This window comes from Arachis hypogaea, chromosome 16 (genome assembly GCF_003086295.3).
Source record: "Arachis hypogaea cultivar Tifrunner chromosome 16, arahy.Tifrunner.gnm2.J5K5, whole genome shotgun sequence".
Taxonomy (NCBI): Eukaryota; Viridiplantae; Streptophyta; class Magnoliopsida; order Fabales; family Fabaceae; genus Arachis; species Arachis hypogaea.
Window position 1 is genome coordinate 127,893,567 of NC_092051.1, and position 13,974 is coordinate 127,907,540.

Sequence of the window (13,974 nt, forward strand, 5' to 3'; positions counted from 1 at the left end):
GACAATGTGATATCACAGCCAATAAGACTGACATTCATCATGTGCATCTTTTATCTATTTGTTTGCTTTGCCGACTTGTATTGTTTGCCTAATTGTATAACATGCCTAATTGCCTAGTTGAATTACTTGACATATATGCTTATACTTGTGTTTTACTTGCATTGTATTAATTGTGTATTCTACTGGGATTGAGGAGGTTCGGAAGGCAGTGTAGATGGGATCGCATGGAGGATAGGTTGGTGAAGGCTGTGGGACAGCAGAGAGTTGTTAGTTTAGAAATCTACTAAGTTAGACTACCCTTTTATCATTATAGTTTTAAGTGATGTTTTAATGTTTTAGTTATGCTTTAAGTTGAATCTTGTGATGGATATGAAGTTCTAGGATTGCCTCTGGCGTCCCGGGGTCTTATATCTTACATCACTGGGAACTGTTACCATACTGAGAACCTCCGTTTTTCACACCATATTCTGTTGTTGTTTTTTAGATGCAGGTCGCAACCCACCTCGGTAAGTTGCTTTGGTGGTGACAGAGCGGAGGACTTTCATCCTGTTTTGAAGTCTCTTTTGATTATTTTGTGTAGATCTCTCACTTTTGTATTTATTTTTGCCTAGAGGCTTACATTGAGAGGAAGTTTGTATAAGTTGTTTTTAACTGTCTAAACTCTGTATGTCTGTATGAAACTAGCCTGCTTAAACTCCGCGGGCGGTGGCTAGATCTCTATATTATTATCTTTTGATATATCTATATACATATACCTTGATATCCGTACGTATATCTTGTGCTTCGTTTAGTGTAGCTTCGTGAGTACGTTTTGCGCTTTTCGAACTCTGTTTTTGAGCTTAAATCTTTTATCGGGCTTTTAGAATATATTATTTCTTTCTATATAAATATGTATAAGCTTTAGACTTGTCGTAACCTTTGATTAACCTTTACTTTATGACACGAGGTAAGACTTAGGATAATTAGAGTGTTACAAATAACGCGCGGGCTAACACGCTCGTATGAGTGAGCGTCTTTTTTGTTGGGTTTGGCCAAACTTGTATGACTTGTAAATCAAAATGAATTGTATATGTAGCACTACTCTTATAAAATTAGAAAGTGAGGATTTTATCACTACTCTTGAATTAAAGTAATAAGACAAAAAAAAATATAAATATGTTTTTTTTACGTTATCATTTGATAAATCAATGACTAATTTATATTAAATTCGAGTTTCATTTAAAAATTTATTACTGGCTAATAAATTACTGCATGTACAAGACAAAATTCAAACTCCTAATATTTATTTATGTAAATAAATAACTTAACCTTCCAATCCATCTAAATTGATTAAAAATATAAATTTAATAATAATTAATTTTTCATTTTATTAATATTCTAACTTGAGAAAATAAATTTTCAAACGGAAAGCGTTGCAAATTCTGTAAAAGTAATTTTGTTCTCTTGCATATGTACATGTGTATTGCAGAACATTCATGTCAGTCTGACACAATTCCCACATCAAACTCTTAAATGACGAAGATTTCCTCCTTTAGTATCATAGAACTCCCCATAAAAAATACTAAGTTACTAACAACTACCAATTACAATATTACATGCTAACTTTTAACAGTAATTATATTTAGCATAAAAAATTACAAATATTTAAAGTACTATACACCAAGATGTTAAATTTATTAAATTGGAAGGCCACATCAACCAAATAAAACTCCAAAAGCTTAATTAGGAGACAAGAAAGAGAACGAATAAAGATGAAAATTGGAAAGCATGAACTTTAGGAACTTTCAGGAAAGCATAATAAAACAGTTGAATCAATTGTTTGTTACTACAGCTATAAACTTTATTCATTGTTGTTATTTTGCTTGGCACATGAAACTGAGACCTTGCACCTTTTTATGCAAATATTCCCTGTGCCTTACTTAACAATAATCAATCCCCTTTATTATTTTGGCGAGGTTCCTTCATCATGTGGTTCATGTGTTCCTTCATTTGGTTTGAAATGGAATCGTTATATAGCCCAATCACTATTAGCTGGTTCCTTTTCTCCTTTAATTTCTCCATAATAGAGGAGAGCCACTCCCACTTTTTCAAAGCCAAGAGCTTTAACTACAGATCACTTATATATAATACGCAAAAATCCTATAAAAATATACCATTAAATCCGTTATATAAATACATATATTAATCTAATTTATTTTTTATGTATATTTTGTATTTCGACATATATTATATACATGTGATTGATTTAGTAATTGATCTTTGATATTTAAATAGCATGATATATTTCTAAATTGGCACTAAGGTCAATTTTGTTAATTGTGTTGAAATAGAAATATAAGCACGTACGTCAAAACAAAAGATATAAATTAATTAAAAAAGACAAAAATAAAAACAAACTAAATGCTTTTTTTGTCAAACAAAATTTATATTTTATCTATGAAAATTATAAGAATAAAAACAAGAGATAAAATTTTCCCTTATTTCATTTTTTTTATTTTTAATATTAAGACACTTATCATGATATATAAATATACACCAACTATTGAATTAGCTTAATTAGCTTAGCTAGGGTTCATGACTGTGGTGCTTGCTTCACATGTTACAATGGTTGCAGATTTATACAATCCCCAAAACATGATCTGCTGTATACCATTACAGCATGTATGTAAAACGTTACATCTTCATCTTACATTTCTTGTTTTCTTTATTTAATTAACATTTATACAGGAGCACCGAAGAAAAAGAGAATTACAAATTAAAAAATGAAGAGAGAATGCTCCTTGTCACCCTGCAACAGTAACCTTTCACTACTCCCTTATTGTGAGTTAAAAAAAAAACCATGGCAAAGGGAGATAGTGGTTGCGGCTTATAGACTTAGCCAAGAATGAATGAGGGTTTTTTCATGCTGCATTGTTGGTGAGCTCTTCTTGCTGCCTCTTCAAAGATTCCTGCTTTTGAAGAATCATTTGCCTGCGGAATCTCTTAATGAAAAGAGCAGCACATTGATCAATCTCATCCTCCAACTTAAATTCTTGTCCTCTCTCTTCCTTCGAGTTCTTCACCAAATCAATCACCGACCCTTCAAGATCCAAATCCTCTGAATCAAACAGCGTGTGCGTCAGATCAGGGTACTTCTCATCATCATCACCATCATCACCACCATCATCGTAGTTGTAGTAACAACCTCCTTCATCTTCCACGAACTGCGTCTCGCTTGGATTCGGAACCTTCTCGTAGCTCTGAGCGTTGTTCCGGAACAACACAATGGCGTTCTTGTTCTTGTTCTTGCGATTCTGATTCTGATTGTGTTCGTTCTCGTTCCCATCTTCCAATAAGAAATTGTTGCTGTTAGCTTCGTCTTCCTTATTATGATGGCCCAACACGGAGTGGAACTTCTCCGAGATGGAACTCATGAGGAACTTCTTGTTCTTCATGAGCGAGAATATGATCAGACGCGCCTTTATGGCGTTTGTCTTCGACTTCAATGCGAGTGTCTTTGATTTCGCCATTGCGCTAAGACCGGCTATGATCTTCTTTAACAACCTCGACGCACTGTTCTTCATCTTACTAATAAGAATTATAAATATAAAACAAGTATTAAAACTTTAGAAATTGTATAGGAAGTGGTGAATAATTGTATTTTGATTGAGGATTTTTGTTGCTGTATTATATGACACTAAAATTGTATTTTGGCACGAAAGGATGCAAGGTGGGTAGATGGGTATATATAGCAGAAAAACAATGGTGGAATGGGTTTGGATATTTTTTATTTTTGAATTGTATTAACTATTAAGTGTGTGTGGCAACTAGCTGTGATGTGAGAGAAAAGAAAGATTGAGGGTTAAGAAAAGAGGAGAAAGCAGAAAAAAAGGTTTGAAAGTGAAAGTTAAAGGTGTGAGATAAAGTAAGAAATGGGGACACCTGGCGTGTTCTGATAGGGTACGTGAGGAATGGCTGGTTCACTGGTATACGAAGCTTCACAATTTTATGGTGGGCAGAAATTATTAGTGGGGTTGGGGGGTTACTTGCTTTTTTGAATTGAGTTCTCTAGATTTGGGTTAAAAAATGTGGGGGAGCTGACAGATGAGTTTTATTTCTTCTCTTTGGTACTGTTGGTATTATTTATTATTTAATGTTTAATTTAGGACAAGTTTAGTAGTTCTTTACTTGTGATTTTGATTGGAACTATATATGCAGTTTTATGAAAATTGATTGTAAAAAAGGTTAGTTTGCTTGTGCATATGTAAACTAATTTCAAAGTCCAAGTGTTAAATGATCAATCCTTCGCTATCTGTAGTTCTGTACATCTATTAAATCCCTTTTATATATGGGCAACAAGGTCATTTTTAGTGAAAAGAAATGAAAATTGATTAATATTGACTCAAATATATCATAAATAAAATAAAAAAAAGTGTTAGATTCCTCAGTATTTGTGTTTATATATGTTATAAGTAGTTAAACTAATTATTTAGAAATGGAATTTTTAACATTATTTTATAAAAAAAATTCGAAACTAGAGATCAATACATAAAAAAAATAAAACAAAATTTTAAATATCAGAATAATCATAATAGAACCATAACAATGAAAAACAGAATCAAATAAAATTAATAAATCAAAATAGAAATTTAAGACAATAAAATCACAAAATATTAGAATCAAAATTTAAAAACATTATTGACAATCACAGATTAAGAAAATCTGAATATTAAAATCAGTAAACTACATATATTAAAAATCCTAAAAAAAATACCTTCAAGAGCATAGAGGTAAGGAAGTACTCGAGGGTTGGACGCGGCAGAATTAGAGAAGAAGTGGCCTGGACCACTATGGCACTGGAGCCAAGTAGGGTGGTGCGCGACGAAACTGGAGCAGAAGAGGGTGGAGCATAGCAAGAATAGAGCAGAGGAGGATGGAGCGTGACGAAACTAGAGCAGAAAAAAAGATGGAGAACAGCAAGCAGTTGTGACAGAAATTTCTAAAATTCATATTAATTGTTTCACATTTTTTTTTGTCATTCACGATATTTTTTAATCTGATATGTCAATGATTAATTTGTTGCAGAACTAAATTCAATTTAAAGGTCTATTATATAAGACAAGATTCGAATTCAGACACTTATTTCAACAAACAAAAAAACTGACTAGTAGATTAATCTAAATTGATTGTTAAAAATATAAACTAATACCGTTAAATTTATCTAAATTTGTGTTCGGTTAAAAAGCATAGCCTTAATTGATATTCATGATTAAATTAAATTGAATTACGAAACCTCAAAAAATCTATTCCTGGAATCATTCAAGAATTGTTTGAGAGTTGGACTAGTATGCACAATAGAAAAGAAGCACAGAAGACATGGCTGATTGGGTTCTTTGCAGTGATTTGGAACGTCTGGTTGGAACGCAATGCCAGAATTTTCAATAATAAAAAAACAGGTGTTGATATCATACAGAGAAGGACGTTTTTGAGTTACAAAAAATGGACTGATGATGATTCTTTTGATTGTTGATGGCAATGTCGAAAATAACAGAAAATCTATAATTTTTGTATGCAGGTTTAGTTTGTGTACGTTTGCTTATGCTCTACTTTATTGTGTTGAACTTCCTTTATTTCAGAAAAAAAAAAAAAAAAAAAAACTTAAAAAGAGCCTATTCTTTTCTGCCTTAGCCGTTTTCAATTTCATTTTGTTGCTTTCAATTATTTGACTACTGCTTTGGGGGTACCAGTACCTATGTGAAGCTTTTGAGGTAACTGAGAAAATGGGAACAGAAGCAAACCTATCTAACCGGCCACCAAGGTGGCAACACAACAATCACTGTTCAAGGCTTTTCAATTTAGACAGTGCAATAATTTCTTGGGCTCAAATGACCAAAATAACCATCAACCTCAGACTATTAATAATTTAATAATTGATTATAAATCTTCTTGTCCTTTGGAGAAAATGAAAAAGGCCACTTGGCCAATATTATATTGATTTATTTTGGATAGAAATAAGAATCTCATTTGCTTAGTGCATTCAAACGAAGAAGGTCACGCATTCTTAGGCACTAGCAGTAGTGATAATTACTGCACTAGTTTCAAAGTGGCGTGTGGAAGGTTGAAATGTTTTGAATGAGTACCAAATGATTGTGTCTCTCATCTAAAGAAAGCTTAGCGCTTAAGGCTACAAAGTACAAACACAACGGCTCCACATTTTTCATTTGGATCCTCTCTCTCCCTCCTTTTTCTTTTGTTTTCATGCTTGCTAATGGAGCTCTCAAACCGCTTTGAGTTACGGAATAGCAAGTCAAAATTAGAAAACTAGTTCATTCGTCTTTTTTAGAAATCAAGAAAATCTCGATTTGATTCCTTCAAATTAACGAGTTAAATAGATTGATTTATTTGATTTTTATTTTTGTTAAAAAAATTATATTAAAAATTAGATAAATTTAATATTTTTTAATTAACATAAAAAATTTTATTATACATTTATATATTTTTATACTCGACCAACTAAATTTAAAATTGTTAAAAAATTAGGTTTTTTATTTAAATAAAAATTTAATTATTTACTACTTTAGATTAGCACAAAAAAATACACAAATCTGCATATATAGTTCTATTTTTATAGAGAATTGGCATAAAAATGATGTATTTTGTTTTTGTAAGGATAGTTTGTGAAAATATGGTCAAATCAAACCACCAATTTTTGTCTGACAGACTAACGAAAATGTGAGTAAAAAAAATTTAAATTTATTTTTTTGATACATATTTTGCAAAAATATGGGAGAAAAATTACAATCTATAGACTTAACAAGCAAAGAAAAAAAAAAAAAAGCTTTCGTAGGGTTCTTCCTCTCACGCAAAGGAAACAAGATTGAAGCCTTATGAGGGTTGTTGCCGCCGCTTCAGCTTGGACTGCGATGGCCTTCCTCCTCTCTTCTACTACTCCTCTTCCTCCCTGAGACCTCTTTTCATTTATTTTCTTTTTTTCTTTTTCTTTTTTTCTCTTTTTTCCTAATCCTTCATATTTCTCTTTTCAGTTTCACTCTCACTCTCACCAACTACATTTTCATCATCTCTCTCTTTTCTCTCTTTTCGCCGATCACAATCCTGCAGTATCCCGCTCTTGCTATTACCTGCCTTTTCTTCTTTCTTTTGCAACCCTTTCTTTCTATTTCTCCCTATTTACTCTGTTGTTGTTTTGTAGTTTGTTCATTTTTGTTATTTTTCTGTTTCTAGATATCTAGATCTGAAATTCACATCTAGATCTAAAATAATTTTTATAGTTGTTTTTTCCTCTCTGTGGTATTTTGGTCCTCTTTATGAGTGTTTTGGTTATTGTATTTGAGATTTGGGATGAAGATTCAACAAGGAGAGCTGGTTCACAAAAATATTTTTAGATTCGAGAGGCCTTTGGATCTATTCAAAGAAGAAGAGATGATATTTTTCTGTGTTGCAGCACTTTATGTATAGAATTAAAAATAAAAGAGATTATGATTTATCTCTGTTTCTACCTTATAAGATTCTTTGTAATCGAACTTTGCGCCTCCTCTCAAATCATAGTTCAACATAGAATTTTTCTTTTTTTTTGTTTAGTTTCATATCTAATGTGTATTTTGCAATTTGTAAGTGCCATTTGGCTATTTCGGTGAATGAAAGTTTTCTTCCATCAATAAAAAAAAACTACAACCTATTTTTGCATATAGTGCCTGCCTGCAAAAATAAAACCTTCAATGTTTCGAGTCTTGCCTGTCACTACAAGAATTTGACAAATTAGCAACAAATTTTTGTGAGAAATATTTTTTGTCACTAATCCATCACTAACTTGTGAGGAATTAGTGACACATTAACGACAAAATTAATGAACGGTCACAAAATATCCGAACTTGAGAAAAACGACTGATTAGCGAGAGATTCACGAGTAAGTTTGGTTCTCGCAAATTGACTTTTGTAGCTAAAAAAAGAGCAAAAAAGTTTCCTCGCTAATTTATCACAGATTAATTAGCGAGTGACAATATTGTAGCAAATCAGTCACTTAGGAGTTCAACCGAATAAAAGTAAAGTAGCGAAGGATATTATTGTCACTATTCCGTCGCAAGTGTTTGATATACAATTAGCGAGAAACAATTCGCACACTAGTTTGTCGCTAAATAAATTTTGTGTGAAAAGGCTAATTAGTGAGGAACAATGTTCCTAGCTAATCCGTCACAAAGACTTGAAATGCATTTTGTGATGGACAATTTCCTAACTAATTTGCCACCAAAATTTTTATTTTTAGCGAGCAACTAGTTTCTCGCTATTTCGTCGCATAATATTGTAAAATTTAAAATTAGGGTAGCGACAGAAAACAGTCGTTGCTAACTCATCGCAACAAATAAATCATTCGGCTAAGGAAGTGTTCCTTGCTAATTAGTCACTAAAGTAGAAATACGGATATTAAGCGCCTAGGACCTAAGTAGCGTTTAACAACTGACACACTTAGTTCGCTGATTTCAAGTCGCTGATTAGCGGACGAAATACATTTAGCGAGCGACTTGGCAACTGCAATTTTGCTGCAAAGCAAAAGCTATATCCTACCTATTTTGTAACAAATTACTCGCTAATCTCATTGGAAATCCGTCACAGAGTTATAACAAATCTAAATCTAATTGAGAAAATTTTAAAAGTAATTGGTCGCAATTGAGTCACTAATTAAAAGTTTATTTAGTGAGGAATTAACGATCGCTTAACAACTGATAGACTTTCCTCGCTTATTTCATGTTGCTACTAATTTGTGAGGAAACACGTTAGTCGTCCTTATTCTGTCCTTATTTCATATTGCTACTACTCACTAACCTCTATATAAATCCATAGAAAATTCATGAAAATTTTGAAGCAAATTTGTCAAACACTCTAATATAATTTGTCATAAATTTATCACTAATCTAAAACTATTTAAATGAAAGAATAATTAAAGTCCTAAAGTCGTGACTAATAATTAGCTAGCTAATTTTTAATAATTAATAACTTACAATATTCTAGCAAGATGTCAATTCTAAAAAATTTTACAAATAACTCAAAATCAAAATCTTTTTCTTAAAAAAGTTTTTTTTTTTCTTTTCAATTAGATCACAAATTTATTGTTATTTTTAATGGGAAGTTTGTTGTTAATTTGGATTGAAGTTTAAATTAATATAATTTAAAGACAAATTTAAAAATTTAATATTTTTAAGAAATGGGAGCATAATGTTGATAATTTTTAATCACAGAATATACTAAAAAAATATATAATAGATAAGCTAATAAAATTGTTATATATGAGAATTTATTTGCATATGATCGTACAAGTATTATTATTAATTAAAACCATTTTAGAATTTATTCAAAAAGATTAATTTGAGTTAGCTCTTGAATTAATTAGGATTGTCGAAATGAGCCAAATTCGTCGGACTAGCTCATTTACTTGATTTAAATAAATAGGTATTTGACTCTAAAATCAAACTCGTAAAAGTGCTTAACAGTTTGTTTAACACTACAACAGAAGCGGGAGTTAGCGGCGACAAATTTGGGGCAGTTTAAATAAATGCCACTATCTGGTGATCTTGGGCAGTTACTGCAGCGGTTTAATTCCTCAGCCACCATATCATTTGATTTATGGCAGATTTGGAACAAACTGCCGAAATTATCATCTATCCTATTATATTAGATAAAGAGAAAAAAAAGCCCCAATCTTCATTAGAGAAAAAAAACCCCAATCTTCATTTTCATTTTCTTTGTTACATCTAGCGAAACTCTCCATTCATCTTCTTCTCTATCTCAGTCGAGAGATACATAGGTTCCTTTTCCCCCTTTTCTCGAATGGCGTCATCACAGCTTCCTCCGTCGAAATCGGCTGACCGGGACCTCACAATCGTCTCAGCCAAGCACCTCGAAAACGTGAACTGGAAGAACGACGTTCTCAAACCCTACGTCGTGTTCTGGGTCAGCCCTGTTCACTGATTGGCCACTAAATCCATCTTCCTCTGTCTAGTGTCATGCTTTCGTGCCTCCTCCACGGTGCATGAAACCCATACTCCCTCATCCACGGTGCGTGAAATCCCTAATCTCCGATTCACCCTATGCCTCTGTGTGGTTGTGGAGTCGCGCGGCTGCCATCTGTCCTTATCTCCCCGGCGTCGACCTTTCACCTCTCCGCCACAGATCATGAAACCCTTGTTTCCCCTTATATCTTCTATTAGTTGGGGTTAATTGTGTCTTTTTAGAGTTAGGGATTTGAATGTACTGAATTTGATTTGTACTTTCTGTTTTTAATTTATACAAGTATATATGGTTATGGAACATGGGATTGAATGATTCAATAAAATTTATTGGTGGATTCTTTGATTTTGATGGGCAGGAGGGGGCAGAGGAGGATGTTGATAACAACAAAAATGAAGACATAACTGGAGAGCCTCTTGAGATCGATGACAAGGAAGATGAACAACCGGTGGAGTGGCCTCGAAAGACTTCGAAGTACATGACCAAGTACGAGCGTGCCCGGATTCTGGGTACCCATGCTCTCCAAATCAGGTTTCATTCTAACTCCCTGATGTTTAGGGTCTGTGTAGCTTTAGAAAGAATTTGTTGTGTTCAATATTTACCACAAGAATGCCATCTCATGGTTGATTGTTTTGTTTATCTTGCAATCAGTAAGCAAATTTGGGGATAAAAAAATGAGATGGTAGTTTTGTAGTTAGAATTGAAAATAGAAGATGAAAAAGAATTAACCTTAAGGTTAAGGTTTTGCTTATTATTTTTTTCTTTGTGATGACATAAAATGCTCCTTCTTAAATGGCAGTATGAATGCTCCTGTTATGGTGGAACTGGAGGGGGAAACTGATCCGCTTAAGGTAATGCACTTCCTTTTATGTTCTTTTTACTTGATCTTTGCTTCCTTCTTGTAATGTTACGATATTTGAGTACATTGTGACTTTGTGAGTGTTTTCATTGCTAAATTTGTTATGCCAGATGACAAATATTAAATCTCCAAATATGTGTTAGTGTGGTCATATCCCCTAACATTTAGTATTTAGGTTCTTTCCCTGTAGTTTGCTATCCTTGAAATGCATATTATAGTATTTAGGTTCTTGCCCTGTAGTTTGCTATACAGTTGAACAAATAAGTTGCTAATACACAGATGCATAGATTGTTCATTATATTGGTTCTAATTTCATCAGACATTGGTTTATCTTGATCTATCACGTCCCATGTGTTTCTCTTGTTTTTATGTTTGGCATGTAAACAAGTTTTACTGTCATTGCATGCCTTCTCCTAGCCTTTCCCTTGAAATATAAGTTCTCAGCTTTAGATATTACACCATAAACTGTAGTTTTTAATTCAGTTTGATGATGACATGGTTATTTTAATATAGAAATATAGAACTATGGATTTTATTTTGATCTGCAATGAGTAGAATTTTATAAGTTATTTGGAGCAGGTTTGTTTGCATTGAATATGCCATGCTGCACATTCTCTTTGTTCCTATGTTATCCTTATTTGTTAATGTGCTGCCAACAGCTTTGATATTTCCTCTAGTTTTGAGCATTCTTTCATAGGTCTAGTTCCAACTATTTTCGTTATATTAATTATTGAAGATACATATTTTGTTTGAGCTCCTCTGTGGTTTCTTCCTTTTACTTAATCAGTCGTTTGATTTCACTAGCTTTGGATTTATTTGAAAAGCTACCGGCAAGTGGTTCTGAGACAGAATCGCTGCATACTTTTGGTTCAGATTGTTGGGATCTGAAAAATTCCCCTTTCAATTTGGTCTTAGATTTCAATTTTGGTTCACATTATACCTTTTTCTTCTTGATTTGGTTTCAATTTAGTCTTTTATTTTGGTTTTGGTCTTGCCATGAACAGAGGACAAAAGGGGGTGAAGCAAAATCTTGACTTACAAGACGCACCGGCATCTCCATGAAATGTTGCCACCGCAACGCCAGGCATGTTCTTCTTCTCTTTTAATATGCCCAAGCCAAAATAATGTAAAATCATGCAGATTGCTAATAATTCTCACCTTCTGGAAAGGTCAAGTATGAAGTTTGCTCCCCTGAGGCATTGAATAAACTATTGGTGAAGTTTGGGGTGACTCAACCAGCAACGGACACTGCCTAGTTTGCTCTGCTCTTCCATTTTTTATGCAAGTTTCATTAATGACAATGCTTTTATTTTTGTAATGAAAGTGACGTTGTATTTGCTACACCTATAGTTGATTTTCAACACAGATTGATGATATTTGCTTTCTTGTTGACCTATGATGATTTGTTGAACTTTCAATTATGTTAGTTATTGTGTTGTATGACTTTAGTGTGTCAATTTGTGAAATTAAATTTATTTTTGTATTTTAGTGCATATTACTGGTTGAAAATAAGATAGAACCTTTTTAGTACACAGACTATGACTAGGATAGGTTGTTTATAGTATGTACATGTTTGTAGTTATAAAAGGTTTTTCAGTGATATGGTGTCGAATAGGGGTTCACCGTCATCACTCTTGTGGAACTGGTGTGAAGATTGCATGAAACTATGTCAGTAACCTCAGTTATCCGTTGAAAGTGTTTGTAACTGATGTCATCTTTGTGCAGGGCAAGTAATTAAATGATGGGATGAAGGCATTAAAACCATGAAAAAGGGGAAAAATGCTCTTTTCACCATCCCTCCTGCGCTAGCCTATGGTGCATCTGGCTCCCCTCCAACTATTCCTCCGAATGCAACACTCCAGTTTAATGTCGAGCTTTTGCCTTGGACTAGTGTAAAGGACATATGTAAGGATGGTGGTATATTTAAAAAAATACTTAAGGAGGGGGAAGGATGGGAAAACCCCAAGGATCCTGATGAAGTATTAGGTATATTGATATTTATCATTTAGTTTATTTCATTTGATTTAGGCCTGCATTATTTAGCTTAGCCGTAACTGATACTGTATTGGTTGATAATATAGTTAAGTATGAGGTTCTTCTGGAAGATGGAAAGGCTGTGGCTAAGTCTGATGGAGTGGAGTTCAGCATCAGAGAGGGTAATTGCATTTAATTTCTGTCGACAGTAATATATTATTTTCATTTGCAGTATATCTAAGACTGTCTTTTAATCAATGGTAGGTCACTATTGCCCTGCATTGTCAAAGGCTGTTAAAACCATGAAGAAGGGAGAGAAAGTTATTTTGACAGTGAAGCCACAATGTAAGTTGTTTACAGAATAATTTGGCGATGTCACCATCTTTAGAAGAGTTCAATAATATTTTTTATGTTCTCTACTTTGTTACTTAATTGATAATTTTATTGATTTCTTGGATTTGTAGATGGATTTGGTGAGAAAGGGAAGCCAACAGATGGTGATGAAGGAGCAGTTCCACAAAATGCAACATTGCAGATTACTCTCGAGTTAGTCTCTTGGAAGACTGTGTCTGAAGTAACTGATGACAAGAAAGTGGTGAAGAAGATACTCAGTGAAGGGCAAGGATATGAGCGGCTAAATGAGGAGGCTGTTGTGAAAGGTGACTATTAATCATTGCGAATGTTGATGATTGCTTTATCATTCAGCCAGTTCCTAATAGTTATCTAAGAGGGTTTATAGTATGCTAGTTTCCTTTTAATATAACTTGATAGTTATTTAAGAGCTTGATTGACACCTGTTGTACACACCTTTTCAATGCGTACTATATGTGCCTACAGCTGTTGCTCTATATCTTAATTTTGTATACTTTTTGAGTTTAGTGCAAAGGATGTATCAGTTAATTTTGTTGTTTCAGCCACAAGTTATATTCAATAGATGAAAAATATTAATATTTATAGCATTAAAAAAATCCAGAAAAGGCCAAAAAATTTATCTTTAAAATTAAACAAAAAAAAAATCAGCGTTTTTTAAAAGGAATTCTCTTTTTAAATTTGTATTGAAATTAGCGGCGGTTCGTAACCGCCGGTGAAAATAGACTAAATTCTAATACTTGTATAGCCGCTAAATTAATTGCCGCAAAAAT

At 33.1% G+C, this 13,974-nt stretch overlaps 2 protein-coding genes across 2 annotated transcripts; one reads left to right on the forward strand and one right to left on the reverse strand.

Annotated features, from left to right (window-relative positions):
• Window positions 1–2,443: 2,443 nt before the first annotated feature.
• LOC112754939 (uncharacterized) lies at window positions 2,444–4,417 on the reverse strand. Its single transcript, XM_025802771.3, has one exon. The coding sequence runs from the start codon at window positions 3,561–3,563 to the stop codon at window positions 2,901–2,903; it is 663 nt and encodes a 220-aa protein (XP_025658556.1). The 5' UTR covers window positions 3,564–4,417; the 3' UTR covers window positions 2,444–2,900.
• Window positions 4,418–13,079: 8,662 nt separating this feature from the next.
• Window positions 13,080–13,502, forward strand: LOC140180225 (peptidyl-prolyl cis-trans isomerase FKBP62-like). Its single transcript, XM_072220672.1, has 2 exons — window positions 13,080–13,177; window positions 13,297–13,502. Exons 1-2 carry the CDS (start codon window positions 13,090–13,092, stop codon window positions 13,500–13,502), a joined length of 294 nt encoding a protein of 97 aa, XP_072076773.1. The 5' UTR covers window positions 13,080–13,089.
• Window positions 13,503–13,974: the final 472 nt, after the last annotated feature.

Bases quoted from the DNA above. Each gene is read 5' to 3' on its own strand.
- LOC112754939 (XM_025802771.3), bottom strand. From the start codon at position 3,563: ATGAAGAACAGTGCGTCGAGGTTGTTAAAGAAGATCATAGCCGGTCTT.
- LOC140180225 (XM_072220672.1), top strand. From the start codon at position 13,090: ATGGTAGGTCACTATTGCCCTGCATTGTCAAAGGCTGTTAAAACCATG. The intron at 13,178-13,296 runs GTAAGTTGTTTA...TTGGATTTGTAG, and splicing joins TTTGACAGTGAAGCCACAAT to ATGGATTTGGTGAGAAAGGG.